The sequence below is a fragment of the Colletes gigas genome, unplaced genomic scaffold, assembly GCF_013123115.1.
Source record: "Colletes gigas isolate AHSC1104 unplaced genomic scaffold, ASM1312311v1 Colletes_gigas_Sc00010, whole genome shotgun sequence".
NCBI classification, from domain to species: Eukaryota; Metazoa; Arthropoda; class Insecta; order Hymenoptera; family Colletidae; genus Colletes; species Colletes gigas.
Window position 1 is genome coordinate 9,001,320 of NW_025106639.1, and position 18,640 is coordinate 9,019,959.

Consider the following 18,640-nt stretch of genomic DNA (forward strand, 5'->3'; position numbering starts at 1 on the left):
TTCGTGCTTTCTTTCGAATTTACGAGCAGTTTGACCATCGTTTCAAGGACAGCTTTACCTGTAGAACATCAGATATCCGGTGATCTCTCTCAACTCCGGGAAAGAAATGTTGGCGTACTGTCCTGGCTCGGCGTTGTCGATCAGTACTATTTGTACGAAGCCCTCGACGATCCGACATCCCTTCAGTTTCATGAAATTACGCACGTCGTTTCTTATGTCTACGCTTTGGCACACTGCAACAGAAATCGGATTTTTTTCAGCGAGTCGCGCGGAGGAAAGCGTAATAGAAAAGAGATTCTCGAAAAATAATAACGGGCCGAGCACCGAACGGAAAAAGGCGACTCTGCTCGGCCGCAATCGCGCACCGATTACAGTCGATCTAGCGCTCGACCATTGGGAAAACGATACACGCTATTCAGAGGCAAGGTCGAGCAACCTTGTCTTAACCTGACTAGATCGTTAATATCCGTTTGCCTCCCCTTCTCCGCAAACCGGACCAATTCGATAGCCCAAGTTGCTCCGAATTGTTAACACTTTCACGGCGGGGCGTCGCGTACGCGTGACTTTGCCTACCGGCGATTATCGCGAACCGTCTGTCTCTCGTGTGTACACCTTGTTATTTTTGCGAACCTGATATACCTGATATACCGAACCTGTAAATTGCCCATTATTTTCAATGCGTCGGCAGGAACTCTGCATATTAGAAAAGTTAATAAGGCACGAGCCGGTAGATAAGACTGGCTGCGTGCCAACGCGAACAAACACAACAGATAATCGAGAATAACAGGACCACGGTGCTGTACAAAACGAAAACATGGAGCGCAAAGGCGTATATGCAACGAAAAATTGAACTTTCGATGTTCAACGGTAGATTTAAGTCGCGGAGGATTCGATTAGGCGGGACGACGAGCGGTGGCGTGGCGTCCACGTGCTAGACGTCGGGATCGCTGCAGCGTCGGCATTGTCACTTTAACAGTCGGGCGGTTAAGCGTCGACACGACGCGGTCGATTGTAACGGGCCGTGCTAAAAATACGCTGCATCGGCTGGCATTGGAATAACCACGAAGGCGGGCAAGTTGATCTAGGCACGCGGTCACCTCGCGTCGGCTCTCCACTCGGCTATTACACATTTAGATCGCCGCCGGTGACTTTTAACCTACGGTTAACTGTCCGCGGGTCTTCTCGCTTCCCAATCGCGCGCTTCCTCGGTAAACAAAACACCGTGCTGCCGTGCAACGATCAAACGTCGTAAATAAACCCGGAGTTAGCGTATATACTATAAACAAGATTCCTCGACGACATCGAAAAGTCAATCACCGTATTGTAGGAGGCTAACGGGCCTCTTTAGCCTGGTGTACGAATTACGAGGTCTCGAGAGACCCAAATATCCGTGTGTGTGTGTGTGTGGCAGAGTTCATTTCCTCACGAAAGACGAGACTTTGGAGGAAAAGGAAGACACCGCACACTGGCTCGATCGAAGGCGATCATCGTGGGTCGAGTTACCATCGAACGAGCTCAGCTGTTTGGTTCGAGGAATCGCGTTACGTTAATTGCGATCTCGCGGTAGGGTTACGCCGCGTTTGCAAGAATCGCAAGCATCGCGCTGCGATTTGGAACGCGAGCTGTTTTCTCCCGATCGGATACCAGCGGAAACCGTTCGAACCGGGTATCTTATCAAGCAGTCTACGCAGAAGCGATATCTATTCTACGCGGACACCGTGGAATCGTAATACGAGAGAAACTCGGTTCGCGCTGAACTCGTGCGCTGTCGCGATAACGAATCGCTAACAATAAAAAAGGAGTAAAACAGTTGGAACGATTCCACGTCGCGGGGTTCATCGGTTTCTCGGCGACAGCGTAATTCGGTACGATAGTCTTCCGTTGCGTTATCGTTACGTGATCCGCGACAGGCATCGATAACCGAACGCGTAATCTAAAATTCCTAACCGCCTCTCGAGTTTCGCTAAACATCCCCGCGATCGATTCTTTGAGGCCAGATGCCTTGGTCGGATGTTACGTTTGCGCGAATACCTGTACGGAAATCGATTTATTAAAAATCGTCCAAACCGTTCGAGGCATCAGGAATTTACATAAATGTTAATTATCACCGAGCCGGACGAACCTCGTCCCTTTGCAGTTAATTTAATGCTCTCGATCGCTGCCGATTCTTGCGACTCGAAACGGGCCCGACAGTTTCACCATCATGAATCGCCAATGTCCCGCTCGGGCTTGCCGTAATCGGAACAATTTTTATAACGAATAATAACAGACCACGAGCCGAAATTGCCAACGATATTATCGAGTAATTACACCCCGTAAAATTCGACAAGATCGGGCGCCCCGCTTGTGCCCTGGCCGCGCCACGGTACGCACGTGCAATCAGCAATAAACTGCGTCTACGACAACCCGTACAACGCGCGCACCTTGGGATACTTAACGGGGTATTCTAGCGTGAATCTTCGAAGAAACGAAATTTTGTAAAATTTCATTATCTTAGCAGACTTTCGAGAATGCAAGCGATACGACGGAGGAATCGTATTTTGCATCGGTCGGTCTTAATCCCGTGGCGATCCGCGCACCGTGGCTCGCATAGAATTAACCTCTCGACGGTGGTTAGTGCGACCCCGTGGCAAGAAACTCGTTAGGTTTCGCAGAATCGATGACCTCTTCGGGGCTATCGAAGGAGGATCGCGAAGCCGTGGAACAGCGCAAACCCAGCCTCGATCGGCGTCCGCGAATCAAGTCATCGACGGTACAACTCTGTCGAGCAGCGAGCAAGCCGCGACGCGATACTGGATTCGCGGATAATATTTGGTTTCCTCAATAACAGGCGAACCCAAGCTTTCTGTGCCCCGTTACCACTCGAGCGTTATCGAAATACGCCGGGATTATAATATACGGGTCTCGTCGAGGAGTCGTCGTTGGCGCGCGTATCGCCGGTAAAGAAAGGTCTCGATTCTCTTCGGACGTGGCCGCAGCAAAGTTGCAACGTGGGGTCAGCGATGCATGAAGGTTCGTCGCGGTGTGCGGTCTCGCGGGATGGTAGAGAAAGGAGGAATTCGCCGTGTCGGCTGCTCCCGGCTAAGAGATGTTCGGATATTTACGTTCTCTTTAATACACCGAGTCGGTCGGTTCAATTGACGGCGTCGCTAACAGGTATAAAAGCCACTCGAGAAGGCACGTAGGCCCCGGCGAGAGTCCATCCGGTTGATCGAACGACCACAGCGCGTCCGTTCGGAGGGGATCGCAGCCAGTTTCAAAAGTTGCAACGGACACCGCATTCCAGACGGTCTCCTCAAGGTTATTAGCCATTCACCCAAAGGCCGAGGTACTCGGATGACCTATACCGGTCCCCTCGTACACGCGCGCACCTACCCGTCGCGACTTCCACGCCCGAGATCCACGACATTCCTTACGACGATGCACTCCGGAGCGTCTACAGGCTCCCACAGTTCGCCCATCTTCCAACACACCACGCGATTCGGCCAAAAACAGTACACTACCCGCTACAGCGCGCATCGTCCTCCTCATCCATCCACCCACCCATGCAATATCTGTAACTCGTAATCAGGGATCGAGACTTTTCCAATGAGAATAACACCAGATTTATGGAAACTCGTCGCGTTGACCATACAATGATGTTTTCCTTTTAATCGGGATGCACATTGGTATCGGTACAACGATCTAATTCTATGGCGCGGGTTTCCTCGAGAATGCGAGGAAGGAAATTGATTCGTCGCCGACACGTTTCACCGATAAAATTGAAAAGCGTTCGTGTGTGTGTGTCTAGCGATCCTTCACCAGCCAACAAAACCCCGTTCCACTCGATGCGACGAACGGGCGCCGGCTAATCCTGCCAAGAGATTCCAGATTTATCCGCGGGACCGATATACCGATTATACATCCAGCGGACGCGTGTTCGCAGAACCGCAAACCCGTCCGCCAATATTCGCTACAGCGCATCGCCCCCTCGACGGTTTGGCCGCGTTTTACGTGGATTCGGTGTCGTCCTCCGTGTCGAGGTTGCTCGACTAGCCGGCTACGACGACGGGAAACCGCGCGTCCAACGTTCGCGAATAACAAATTGCCTTCGTCGATGCACACGAACGCGGTCGATCATTTCTTTCGCATTTTTTCCCCCCTCGAACGTACGGTACAATTTCTTGGACGCTGCCAACTCCGATTTTAAGAAAAATCGACAGGAGAGAGATAGGTGGCTAAATTTTTTGGTGAAAAAAGAAATTTGAAATCGTTCTAGAAAAATTATTTTTAGTCGCATTTTTGGTTAATAAACATACTCCTCGAAATTCTACGTAGTTTCGGTTAGGCACAGAAATTAAGGGATCGAATTGCATTTTTTCTGGAAAAAGAGAAGTCTTGGGGTAGGTACCGGGTGGGGAAGGAGCCGCCTCGAAACTCGGATCTCCACCGGAATTTACGAGATCGTAAAACGAACGCGATCTCGCGTTCCATACCGGATGTTCGTCGACAAACAGGGACAGAATACGCGCGACGGGATCCGCAATAAAATTGTTGTCCGTGTGCAGGATGGACGAACGAATTTCCTTGCCTGGGCCGTGACGAAAAAAATTGTTGATTCTCCGTTCGAAGCCGACGGATAAAAAGATACAATGTCTGGCATCGTTGGCGCGTCTCGTTAAATTAAAGCTATTCGTAGGAAGCGTTAACGTGCTATCCGCGGCGATTGCTCGTTTATTTTTTTCACCACGATACATAAATTAAACATCGAAATAACTGTGCACGGTTGTTTTCTAGCTTCCTTCGCCTCGAGTCGCGTGACGGTTTCGCGTTCGCGATCGTCTTGATTCGAGCGGCTGGTAACATCGGCAAGTGGCCGGACGGAACGGTCTCGAAAAACGGGCGTCGCGATCGTATAAATTAGCCGTCCAACGTTTGTCATTCTCGTGCTTTCGGCTCGTTAAACCGTGACGGGGGCCAGAAAACAGCGTCGGGGCGCCGCACGAAAGCCGGTCGCGGGCGGTGTCTATCGTGCGGACTTTGCACGAATCTCGGAGCCTCCCCGTCGCCAAGGCAGCACGTACAGCGATTAAGTAGGCTGGCTTGCCGCTCGTGTTTCCACGTGTGATCCACTATCTCTCTCTCTCTCTCTCTTTCTCTCTGTACGTATTTTCAGACCATACGATGACAAACGGCTCGATAAAGCCGTTAAAACCCACGTCGTTTCCGGGATACCGGGGAAAAAGAATCGACCAAGATTTCAAGAATCAACTACGGTGGTATTCAGATTATCAGAATACTCTCGACGTCGATCGTTCGCCATAGAAACGTTCAGAAGCAAGAGACGAAATGTATTCTTTTGGTCCGCGTTTTGAGCATTCTCCAATTTCGTAAACGTACAAGAGCAGCGAAGCAGGTTTCGCGTAGACGCGCCGTAACGATTCTTCTTCGCTACTTAGTAATCGGAAACGGAAGCAACGAACTCGAGCCAAAATGCTCGACCGGACATATCCGTTGAATCATCGCGCACCGACGCGACGTCTCCGGATGCGTGCTCCGCGCGGAACGACCGGAATTATTTTACTTTCGAGCCCGTTCGAATTATCGTGCAGGCCGGTAGTTTCGTCGATCTCGAAAGACGTTGGATAACGAATGGCTCGGAAAACTCGAAGGGGAGAAAGCTATGCTGGACCAGACGGATCGTAGACGCGAAAAGTACCGTGGTTCGTATTTTAAAACGTTGTTTCTGTTGGAAACCCAATGAAACGGTACGAAAGAGTAACCATAGGATGCGTGATCGCCCGCCAACGTTTGCTCGTACGTGCAACGTGTTGTCGCCGTTATTAATATTATTATTGCGGTCGATCGATACACCCGGAGTGAAAAGCGGAGACGAATGGCCCGGGTATTAGCGAGAAATTAAATCGATTCGGCGGAGTGCACGAGGCACATATTAATCGGATTTCTGTGCTTGCGCGCTCAACCGACACACCGCAAACGGGGTCATCGACCTTGGTCAGTCGATGACCGCGTAGGGCCAGGTCCCCTGTTGTGCGTTCCGACGATACCGGAACTGCTCATCCAGACGATGCTCCTTCGTCCTTCTCCGGTGGTATCCGCCAGCCGATTTTCCGTCGAACGCGTGACCGATACTTTCGCCCAGTTCCGTTGCCCTACCCTCCTCCTGCCATCTCGCTTATTTCTTCCTACAACAGTCCAGAGTAATTTGACCCTACCGGCACCAACGGTTACCGTAGTATGGTTTTCGAGGCGTACGGTTGTTGTAGCCCGCGTCATCGGGCCGAGTCGCGAAACGGAGCGGAATCGTAATTAGCGACTGCTTGTCGGATGGAAAATTTACGAGGGGACGGAGAGAGTCGCGAGAGAAAACGGGCCAGCAGCGTAGGGCAATTATCTTTATTAATTATTTCGCGGGTAAATCCTGCGCCGGGATCCGTTCGCGTCGCACTCCACTTTGGGAGCCGAGGTTTGTTTTGCTCGTACGCGGCCACGTCGGGAGTCAACGTCCCGAGACTCGAGTGGAATACCCGAGAGCCTCGCGATCGTGGCTGAAACGAGACAGGAGGACCGCTGGAAACGAGGAAATTTCCAAACTCTGCCACTTCGAACCGCTACAGAGAAGATGGCTCGAGCAGCGTGATAGATTTCGAGTTTCGAGCGTCGATGGAGAGTCGTGGATTCGACCAGACACGCTGAGAAACGTTAGGCTTCGGAGCAATTGGCGATCATTGGTGATCGTCGGGACACGAAAGCGAGGGAATGTTGGCCGTGGGACTACGCCGCTCGCGACAAAGACGTCCTGAATTCATTCCGAGCCGCATTCCAGAACGTGAATCGCTTACCGACGTTTCGAGAGGGCTGGTTGCCTACCGGTTGCCCAGCCACAGGTTTCGCCGGCCGATCGACCAGACAAACCGCGTTCAACCTTTCGTATCCAACCCTCTTCTTCTCGCCTCGCGCTCCTCCCAGACCGGTGATTGCGTTTCTCCCAATTTCCCGCGGTAATTTCGAGACTTTTAATCAATCAGACCCGACCTCGCGGTCGATTGACGTATTAAGCTCGCCTCGAACGGGCTGCGGTGCTGTTAATTGTTTACTGGCTGTCACGACGATCGGGGCCTCGGCCCCCTCGTTTAATGCGACAAACCGTTCACGAGAAATCGAAAGAAACGTTTAAATTGATTTAAAGAGTTCCGTATGTGCTGTCGAACAAAGCTCCCCAGCATCGTGCACGTTTTCGAGAGAAAGCTTGCTACAGTGTCGAGAAATTCGTCACCTTCCACGAATGCGCGGAGTCTCGCAGAAACAAGGCAGCCAGGAATTAAGCCTGCCGAGTCGAAATCACCGAGCATTAGAGCAAGAACGTATATTTAGCGTCGGGACAGCGGGACAGCGGTGCTTGGGTATGCGTAAATAACCGAGGTTTAATGCGATCCCGAGCGACAGTACTCCTTCTCTTTCTACTTTTCGAGGTACTAAACGCCGCCAAGTATTATAATCTCGACGAATCCTGGAAAATAAATAACCCTTGGCGCTCGCTGACTATGGTACCGAGTCCTGTCCTAAAATCCTTTGACATTTTGTCGGATCGCGTCCAACAGGAATCGTGCAATTTCAATATTTTCCAATACGCAGGAGAATCGTTTAATGCGCGTAGTAGAGTCGACCCCCGTGCAACACGGTTTTCATTTGCTGTCGTACGCGGCGCTTTGCAATCCCGACCGGAAACAACATCAAAGCGGTGAAAGCCATTGCACTCGGCGACTGAATCGACGTCCTCGCAAGACCGCAAAGGAATCGAGCAGCCTCTTCGATACGATTACCGTTAATTGAACGTAATTAATTAATCGAACTTGTTTGGCAACTCGAGTCCGTTCGGAAATCGGGCCAATCGAGAGGCAGAATTCCCAGGATCGGCTAACGAGCCGTTCGCCCTCAATAGGATCGACGTGTCTCGAATCGATCTCTCAATGGGTCGCGCCGCCGCGCCGCTACGTTTTCCAGACGAAACGGAACGCGTCTGGCATTATTAATTCCTCGCGCTCGCCAAAAAATCGCGGAACAAAGAACGCCGGTGTCTCTTTAAGAAAAACGATCGCAAAAAAAAAAAGAAAGAAAGAATCGCGTCGACTCGCTTCGTCGTTGGTTTCTCCCGAAACAGAAAATAGAAATAATATCCGGACCGATACTCGCCGGTAATGAATTTGCGAGTAAATGCTCCTGTTTTGCGCGCGAATACTCGACTTCCGGCGGAAGCGTTGCGGCGGCAACGCGCCGCGGCGGAGTTTTGCATGGCGTTTTAATTTCATTTTCCACCGTGACGTATGCTTCCGGCGCACGCTTTACAATCGGAATGAACAATTAGAACTTCGCGTCGTCTGCCAGTGAACGTGTTAAATCGAAAGATACGTATGTATTTGATATACCGTTCGTTGAATTCATTTTAATATCCACCGAACCACGAGCGTAAAAAACGAGAATAGGTTTCTCTGACTTAAGGAATTCTTTAATAAAAATACTTTGAGGGCAGAGTCGACCGAAAACGGGGAAAGAACTTGGGGCGGCAAGTTCACTGTGCCGACGGCGTCGTCGCTGGCTGAAGTATCGAGAGGGAAAGTGCAAGCCCGGCGTCGCGACGCGGCGCTCACGAATGGTGTCAATTAGATAATCACCGATCGCTGTTTCCTTCGTACGCGATAAAATCGCGACTTTCTTCCGAAAATACAAACAAGATGGAGTGCGTCGTCGATGCTCGGATAACTGTATGGATTTTGCTTCGAACAAAGGTCCGAGCAGACTTTGCCACCAAGTATTGCGCGCTGTTCGTGTCGACGGGGATATGAAACGAACCGCCCCCGGGATTCTAATTTCCTTTTACGAGCAACCAACATTACGATCCGTTCCGCGAGCGTTCTCTGCTCAAAAGTAATTTATACTGATTAAAGCTTTCGGGCAGATACGAGGAGATACCCGGTACCCCGTGGAAAACCGGACTTGAATTTTCCCAACCCGAAACACCGAACATGATGTGCATTCGACTCGTTATATGCAGAAAGTACGTCAAAAAACGTGTATAATAACAGTTCGTACAATGCTTCGTTTGAACGATAATTGAATACGATCTGTTCGTCACTGGCTACTTCTACTTCTACTGTTGTCCAAGTGGTTCTTCGCCATCTTGCTCCACGGACTCCTTTTAGCAGTTTACTGGAGAGTTTATGATATAAATAGGATAGAATAAGACAGAGGAGGATCCACGTTCAATTTTAACGGGCTTTCGAGTTGAAATGATCGTTAAAAGAGTTCCGTAGCGTTTCCAAGGTGCATCGTCGTTCAAAAAATAATAATAGAACTTTGAATTTGAAGGCAACGTGCATTGCGTGCGATCAGTGGTTTTCAACAATGAAAAGGGATCGGGGTGAACCACGCGTATCGGTAAGCACGCCGTGCTAATGACAAAGTTGTTACGGCCGTATCGCGACACGCGTACGAGGTTTTTTCCGTTTCATTCTAAAACGGGCAATGGGTCTTGTGTCTACCAGCTACGATAACCGGTAGAGTTCGAATTCGCTCCCACGTACCGATGAGTTCGTGCAACCGTTTAGGCGTTCGACGAAACCAAGAGTCCCGGAACTCCAAATAAAGAAAGTTCCCTGGACGTTTAAAGCAAACCTTAGGCTACTTGTTAATTTACAGGGTTTGGAATTTACGAAACGACGTCGAGACAAGCGCATGATATTCCGAGCGTCGTGGTTTTAATCGTACGTGCAATTAGCAAACGGATAAAGAATTTCGTTCCTTGGTGTCCGAAACTCTACCAGTGTACGGTGTTACGGTGAAATCGGTATCGGGGTCCTCGAGCGTAATTAATAAAAGGACTCACCTCCCACTTCTTTGGGGGATCCGCTCGACTTCCTGTTCTGATGGTTCGCGAGAGCGGGGAACACAAGTATTAACAAGAACAAAATCGTCCACGTGGGCGTTTGCTTCTGCATCGTCCAGCGAAACGATCTCTCGATCCGCGAGTTCCACCGCACGACGCTCGAGGCGCAGGTCTTGGAAGCGGAAGTCGCGGTCTCGAGACTCTCGCGGCCGAACGTCCTAGACAAAGTCATGGCTTTGTGGCGCACGTGCTCGGTTTTGGCGGTCGCGATTCGATGGTCCAGCGGCTCTTGGTGTCCACGAAGACGGTCGCAGAGATCGCAGCGGGTGGTCCGACACGGCCAGGACGACGTGGACGACGACGACGAGAGAAAATAGAACGGGTCGGTATGCTCGAGGGTGCCACGACCCGACGGACAATGGCAGTGGCAGGTGGTGGTGGAGGTGGTGGTGGTGGTGGTGGTGGTGGTGGTGGTGGTGGCGGTGGTGGTGGTGGTGGTGGTGGTAACGACGACGTCGTTGCAATCCGTGGTAGCCGCGGTGTCGATGTTTCCACGATGGACGGAGGTTCGCTTAGATACCTCCGAAGGTGGTGCGCCAACCGATTCCTCCTCGGACGCTGCGCTATCGAAGCTGCGCGTGCACCACGCTGACTTCATCCTTCCGTTCCCGGGGAACGAGAGATTCCTCTCGAGACGGTCGCGGCCTTGCCAGCGAGGCCGGAAAACCCCCTGGAACCCTCGTCCTACGGATGTCCTCCGATTTAGTCAGACCGGGGAGCAATCCTTTCCCGCTCCCTTGGTCATCTTCGTCAAGCACGAGAGTCTTCCGTCAGGTATTCTGTCAAAGCTTAGGAATCGAATCAGTGCGTCGACTCGTTCGGAAAAGAATTGAGAATGCCGCGACTCAGGACGCGCACCGATCCAATGTTCGCTCGATCGTCGAACGAAACATCTCTCCGCGGTTTGGTTCGCGATCTCGAGCTCCGACCTGTCCGGAGATCGAACGGAATATCAGCCTGTAACGCTGGAAAGACAATACCGATGGGTCGGTAGGTCAAACGACGCCATCGAGCGCGTACTGCCCCTCGTGATCTCCGTCGTCCCTCGAACTCGACGCGACGACGATCGATCCGCTCTCGACGAATATTAAGTCCTGCCGTGCGCGCGGTCCGTGAAATTTCTTCTGCCTCGTCTTCTCCTTCTTCTTCTGGTTTCGGTCATTCCACGTCGCGCGATTCACGCTCGCGGCGCGTCTTCGTCCCGGCGACGAGGATCCACGAAATTCCGGCACGTCGCGTTCCTTCCGCCGTCTCTGTTTCCTCTCTCTTTATTTCCTCCCGCGATACGATCCAACGCCAGGCGAACGAAAATGATCCCGGACCTCTCGTTTCCTCGCTAGCGGTATCCGAGTCGCTCGCTGCTCTGCAATCAGAAAATCGTGCCAACGTGAATGATACGAGCATGATTTCTCGTTTATGCTCCGAATCGTACGTCTAAGCAAACACAGGGAAGTAAATGTTTTCATGAATTTTATTAACGAAAGCGCGCCTCAACCACAAAAAAAAAACTGTCCATGCTATTCGATAAATCGTTTGGTACGATTATTCGTCGGTCGCGCCGAAATGTTTTGGCAGAATCGTACTCTCCTTTCTCCTGTTTCCTTTCGATTCGCTCCGGCGTTTCGCAATTTCAACGCACCAGGAGACTGCTGGAACGTAAAACGTGGCGACGACGATCGTTGCAAGAACGAAGGATAATGTTACTTTCGACATTCGCGCGATCCGACGATCGTTTTTCAGCCAAAATAACGCGAACGAACCGGTCAAACTTCTTAAACGGAATCATCCAACTTTCCGGAGTTTGAAAATAAAATCGAAAAGTTAATTACACGCTCGAAAGTTCCATAATTTTCTGAATTTCCCAGTCGTGGATCGTCTTCCATTGTCGGCGGAATACATAACTAATCGAGATAGCCGCGCATTTGGACAACAAAGGGAGGTAAAATTCATTCGATGCACGAATATCTTCTCGCGATGTCTATTGTTCGACTCGGATTCCAATTATCTCGAAGAAATGGGGCGGGACTTTCTCGATCCTTCGGGTTTCCTCCGTTAGATGCACGCGACGTCTTCTACGCGTACAGACTCGTCGGTTCATTCCCCGCTTTATAGTCGAAGACGATCTAATATTAGTTCCACCGACCCGTGAAATCGTTACTCTGTTTTCGCATCGCCGTTCCTTCTATTCCGTGGCAGCGACGTTTCCGTTCGGCGTCGGTAGACCCGTAATTAATAACACTGTCCAACAAACTGCGACAGTTCCGCGTCCTAAACACGAACGTTTGCGTAAAAGCACCGTTCCGGATAAAAATTAGTTTACGATAGCCACGGTACGGCTCATCGGCGAACGGCTCAAGTTCGCGGCTGACCAGCGCCGCATATTCTACTTTCCGGCAAGCTTGGACTTGCGCGGAATGTCCGTTCTCCGGCCACGGTTCTCACGGCCTCGCATAATTGTTTGCAACCGGTCGTACGAAACGAACGAGCACAAACGCCGTTCCGTAAATTAGATCGTGGATAATAGATGAACGTAGCAGGATGCACGGTGTTCAAAAATACCGATAACCTGGCGAAACTTGAATCTCTCCGAGCAACACAGTTCAAACGAATTACAATACCGCAGGATAAGTTTAATTGGCGTATTCCCCGGTTAAGTACCTTTGAAACGGGGTGGCCGTCTATCTGTACAGGCGCGTGCTTGCGAAACACCGTTCTGGTTACCACGACACCTAGGGTTAAGTAGCGTGATTCGATTGAAGGTGCATTTTTCTTCGTAACGAGCGATAATTGATTTATTGCGCATGAAGGGGTCAGCCGAGCCGTATACGCGGCAGCACGCGCGCTGGTACCGACCGATCCGCTCGATTAAATCTCCGTTGGTCCCGTCCTCTCCGCCTCGGCGACGCTCTTCTTACCTCCCAAGCGACAACGAGACGATGACCGGTGACGACCGATCCCGCTCGTCCGAACCGCCAATTGTCGGCGTCGTCATCGCGATACGAGCCTCCACGAAACCTTCCAATTAAAATCGATCAACGTCGATCGACTCGGGCGCCGAATTTTTCGACGCGGTTGCCGGCTAGCCGTAAGCACAATTTTACATTTCACTCTGCCTCTTCAGGATTCTAATTTCGGTAACGCGCGACCTGGACGAGAACTCGCCAAAAGATAGAGAATCTATCACGGGAGTCTGGACGGTTTATCAGAACGCTCGAGATCGCTCAGCTCACCAACGGAACGCGGGTGAAATATTCATGCGAGATGTAAATAAACGTATCTCGACGTGTCCACGATTCCACGTATGGCGTACTCGCCGTTTATCGACGCGATCGAAGAATAAGTTTTGCACGTTTCGATGGAGATCCGAGTTCGTTGTAACAGTTACATATCAAAGTTGCACGTTTCGTGAGACCGGGAATGATTTATGGACGAGGGGACGTATCGTGGAAATTTTCCGAGAGGATCGGAGACGAGCTTCCGGAGTCACGACTTTTCCACGATACGTGAGAAATGCACGAAAACCTAGGTTCATCGTAAACCTGGGCAAACTTACGTCGGAGGGTGGCAACCGTATTATAATTTAAATGTTATTCGTATGCAGATTGCGGCGTGTTGGTATAGAAATTGGAATTTGAACGTTCGAGCGTTCTGGTAACATTATCACGGTCGGCGGCTCCGTTTTCTCCGTCTCTGGCGATTCGCGAAAACGCAAGAGGAAGAGTGCGCGAGCTAGCGATCGAGCAGAGAGAGGGACGGATAAACAGAGAAGAGACTGTCGACGCCGGCGAACCGGCAAACGCGAGTATAAACACTTCATAGTAGAACGTAGCCGCGTGGTGAATGAAGCCTGCTGCCGCCGCCTGCTGCCCTCCCCCTTTCATCCCGTGCATCCTTTGCTCCTCACCGCAACCCCCCACCCCCACCGTTCGAACTCCCTCCCGACCCCCCACCCAACCCCCCACCAACGGCGTAACCACCGTCGCGCTCCCTCCCTTTTCGCCCGCCGCTCCATTGTCCGATCCATGTATCCATCTTCCTCGATCCTCGATTCGCTCGATGTACATATTCGCGCACGCAACGCAGCCAGGTACACACGTGGACTGACCGTGTGCCGACGTGGATCAAACGCACGCCATACCTCTCGTTTTTCACCAGACATTTTATACCGAAATACCAATAGAATTTTATTACAATACTCTTCATCGTCGAGTCTACCATCCTGCTCTAGCATACAGAGGAGTACACGTGGCGTGGAGTTTTCTTCCTCGTTCAAAGACTATGTTTCGACGGTATAAACGCTGTAAAAGATTCGTAGCTTCCAGCAATCTCGGTGTTACACGCGTTATATTTGAATTTGAATAAAATCCGTGACATCGACCGCAAAGTGTGACCGATTTGGCGCGGAACGAGATCCGAAGGCGTTACTCCGCGCGTCAACGGGACAATCTGCACCGTCCTCTACGGAACTTGACGAATACCAGCGTTCGTTGGCTCTGTAAAAATAGAATATGCACGCGTATCGGTTCAACGTATCGAAAACACGGTAGGAGTCGCGGCCGCGCGTACGAATAGGACAGAAGGCTTGCGGACGCGTTGGTTTACGAGGAGCTGGCGGAAAGGAAGTACGAGGAGCGACGAGAAGGAGCGAACAAGAGGAGGAAGACGAATCGACCGGGAGCAAGTGGAATTAGACACGGAGCGTTGGTTCTCTTTCTTTCATTTGCACGTGTACCGCACCGCGATAAATTCTAGTACCGTCTTCTCACGCAACGCGTGTCTGGTTATTCGCACCCGGCGAACACTACGAGCAAACTGAATGGGGAGAACATGCTTCGATACTCTTTTTCTCTTTGCGTTCTCCGTTCATTCCGTGGCTGTTCTTTATCGGTGCCTATTCGGCGAGCTATCGCCTCGGCTCGGCTCGGCTCGTCTCGTCTCGTCTCGTCTCGTCTCGTCTCGACTCGACTCTCTAGGCACAGATCATTCTTCTCTCTCGATTTACAAGTCCGGAGCGGTTGGACCAATCGGCAACGAGGATCGCGGGGAATAGGACGCGGTGGTAAATGCACGATACACTGCAGTCTAGATTCGCGCATTCCTGGCGGTTGCCGCCGCGCCGCTGGCTACCAAGTTGGACGGTCGGCGTAGCGACGCCACCGTCCGCTGTTGCCATCGCGGACGCGCGGGTACACGCTCGTGTCGCGTTTCGAGAGAGGCAGGAGCGTGTCTCTTTTTGTCCGGCTCCCTTCTCTCGTGGCCTACATTCGTGCACGCCACGCGTTCTATCTTCGAACGCATCCTACGAAATGATTCTTCTCGTCCTACTACATATTCGCCTCGCTCGTCGAACCCGCGCGGTCTCTCGCTTTCTCCCTTCGTGTGTATTTTTCGCTCCACATCGCGGTCGTTCCACGGTTTCGCCGGGGAATGTAAACTCGAACGCGAGGAGACTGTCCGATCCGCGATCGAGATCCGCCTCGCAACCTCTCTTTCTTGCTCCTCTTCTTGGAATAAATTTACGTAGGGCGGTGCACGCGTACGGCAAAAGCAACTTTTTTATCCCGTTCGGTTTCTAGGTCAAACCAGAATTCGTCGTTCGAGCCGACCGATGGAACCGGGAGAGAAACGTTTCGCGCAAGCTCGTCGTGTTATGCCGCGTTCCCACGAGACCAATGCGCAACACATTCGACGTCCGCCAACGATTCTTTCGCTTAGCTTCGAAACGTCCAGTTATTACCTTACCAGCACAAGTCTGTACACGATTACGATCCTAACCGAAATTATAGCCGTGGATGACCGGCGAAATTTGGCAGAAATACGCGTACAATTTGGAAAAATCGTTTCGTGTCGATATCGCGACTGGGCAAACAAGTGTATCGGAATTGTATCGAGTTCGAGAATCGTCCCCTCGTTATCGTCGTTTCCGGGAAAGCTCGGCCGACTCGGCGACGATGGCGACACGATTACGTCGTTCTTTCCGTGTTTCCTCTTTTACTGCGTCTCGTTACGGCCCCGCTTGTTTTGAAAGCTAGAGTGCCGCGGGCGATAAAGACCAACGTAATGAGATATAATGCTAGTCTCGAGTGGCGACAAATACAACCATTGCCTGGTTTATTGTACAAATAAAATTACGCGCGCAGATACTCGTGTCAAGGATATGCGCGCTGTACGAGATCTCGACGGGCCACAGTGAGGGGGAAGGGGGGTAAAAAGCTAAAAAAGGTGGTGAAACTTAAATTTTCGGGTGTCGTAGCGGACTAAGAAACGAAAGAACGAAAATAAACCCACGGCGTCGTAATGTTTCGCTGCCTTCCTCGACGCCCCCCTGCACCCACGTCCTCTGGAAAACAAAGCTCGATCGAAGGCGTCGTTTAAGAACAACCAACTAATTATTTTACAAAATAGCGACATTCTGCTCGAAGCTGAAGTCGCTATTTTCGGAGTATCCAAGACCCACGAACTACGAACTGGTCGAAACAAAAAAACCATCGACCGCTAGGTAGCCCGTCAAAGGATCGATACCCCCGACATGATGTTTCTGCAGGGAAAACCGTAACGAGGTCGAGTGATTTGCGATACCGTCACGACCTGCTAGGAGTCGCAACGCGGCTGGCCGCGCAATGTTTCGAAATTCCCAGATGTTTCACAGACAAAAAGACCCCGAGCACTCGCGCTACGAGCAGTCGAGACTCGCTGGATGGCTCAGAACTTTATTTCAACCCTTTGCGATCTAAGAATTCTAGCTACTTCGAAGCAATGTTGTGGAACCATTTTTAAAAATTAAAATTGTCCTTTTCCAGGACTTTCATCTGTTTCGAGGACCGCGAAAGGAACAAGGAAGGTGGGAAAACGTTGGGCCAAGCATAATACGGTAACGATAACAATTTCGTTTTAAAAACATACAGAGTTGATACAAAATCGAAAGTTAGCAAGCTCGAGTAAGGGCGTACGGTCTGTCGGATCGGGGAGTACTAAAGTTGAAAAATGACGTTCTAAATCACTGTGCGTCGAACGTAAACCGTGAAACGATCGTGTCCTCGGCGCGGCGTGGCTCCCTCGTTCAATGAACCCTGTCCATACCGCGACCAAAAGTTTCGTTCGCGACACAGCAGCCGCGTGAGAACCACTGAAACCGTGTGAAGTCGGCGACTCGAACTCGGTCGGCGGCGGTCGAGCAAGTTCGTAAACTTTCGGCAGCCTTCGGCCCCGGTCAACAGCAGTGCTCCGTCGCGGGAAGAATTCAAACGTCGTTTCTCGGGCAGCGCGATCCTCCGCGGGCTACGGCGACAGCCACGACCGAAAAACCGGCTCTAGGAACACAGGAACCCCGGGCAACGATGATTCGGAGACCGTGGTCGAGATTGGAGGTCGTTCCGCGAATAATACTCGCCTATGTACATTACGGAATAGAACATACGGTTACTCGTTGATCGATAATATTATTACAAGAGTATAATAATTCTCGTGCGGGTACCGGTTCGATATTCGTACGTTATAGAGCTAATCGTAGAGGAAAGAGCAACGTCGAACGACGAAGTTGAAACTGGGCCAAGCACGACTAAAGGATTTACGAACAGTTTCGATGCAAACACGATACGTTTGTTTATGTAAGAAAGATAAGAAACGACATTACTCGCGGAATGACCTGATAGTTTCGCGGTACTCTCCGTTGATAATCGAGCGTCCACGGACAGGTGGACGTTGGCGTCGTTTCTCGATTTCACGCAACAGGAGAAATTCGGGGGAGGGGGGGCCAGTCGAGTCGATTTCCTATTTACAACGCAGCGATGAGAAATTGTCCAAGGACAATGGAACGAGTTTCTCTGTTGTTCGCGGACGGAGCCGAAAGGACTCCATCGAGAGCCACTGGCGCGTAAGGGTGGTTGAGTGAACCAGGGCGTGGGTGGATTATGCGGGTGGTGGGAGAAGAGCGGGCGGGAGAAGCAAGGAAGTATGATACTACGCCGCAGTGTAAGAGGTGGTCGATCGATGCCGACCAAAACATTGCCACATGCCTAGCCAACGCGGATGCTCTAAATGCGATTACCGTGCGCGACGTTAGCGCGACGGTCTCTCACGCTCTCGCGGACCCGACTAAACGACCTTTTAAGTAAAAAAAAAACGTTGCTATTTCCACCGCTGAAACGTCATTTGTCCCGCAATTGAAACGTTTGTCGTTCGTGTTAAAGCGAGGAAATATTTTTGGAATGCGAGGCAACGAAAGGGGTTCGTGACTCGGAAGGATTAACGAGCAACTTTTTAACTCTCGAACGACAAGATTTCCTGCTAGAAGAACGTTTTCTTCGACGAAAACGTATTCCAAATAAAGTCGTCGCACGGCCGATGCAAAGTCACGCAACACCAGCTCGGGGAACACGTACGCGAATTCGATAGCGCCGGCTAGCTTACATCGAGATTACTATGACTGAGCGCGAAAAGAATTCCCCGTTTCGAAATTTGCCGCGTGTTCGCGTCAATAGCGAAACGATCGAGGAATCGTAACGTCGCGGTTATGTAACACGCTGGTATCGACCATATCGTGTTATTGTATCGACGTAGGTACGCGAACGTTCTTAAAATCCACCGACAACAATACACGCGCGTTTTAAACGCGACGTCTCGTATTCACCAACATGGCACATGGAACTTTTCTCCGCTGAATTTTTCACTAACCCAAATAGTAAATGTACTCCCTCG

The 18,640-nt window shown here is 51.0% G+C and overlaps 1 protein-coding gene across 2 annotated transcripts in view; it reads right to left on the reverse strand.

Annotated features, from left to right (window-relative positions):
- Positions 1–18,640, reverse strand: part of LOC122397701 (insulin-like receptor) — a 45,884-nt gene that overhangs the window by 13,516 nt on the left and 13,728 nt on the right. The window contains exons 2-3 of one of the 2 annotated variants that reach the window (XM_043397048.1): positions 10,464–11,306; positions 59–233 (exon numbers count right to left, since the gene is read on the reverse strand). In XM_043397048.1, the coding sequence (XP_043252983.1) occupies positions 59–192 (134 nt within the window). In that variant the 5' untranslated portion in view covers positions 193–233; positions 10,464–11,306. Of the gene's footprint in view, positions 1–58; positions 234–9,883; positions 11,307–18,640 lie in introns of both variants that reach the window. The other variant, XM_043397047.1, reaches the window with a different exon arrangement.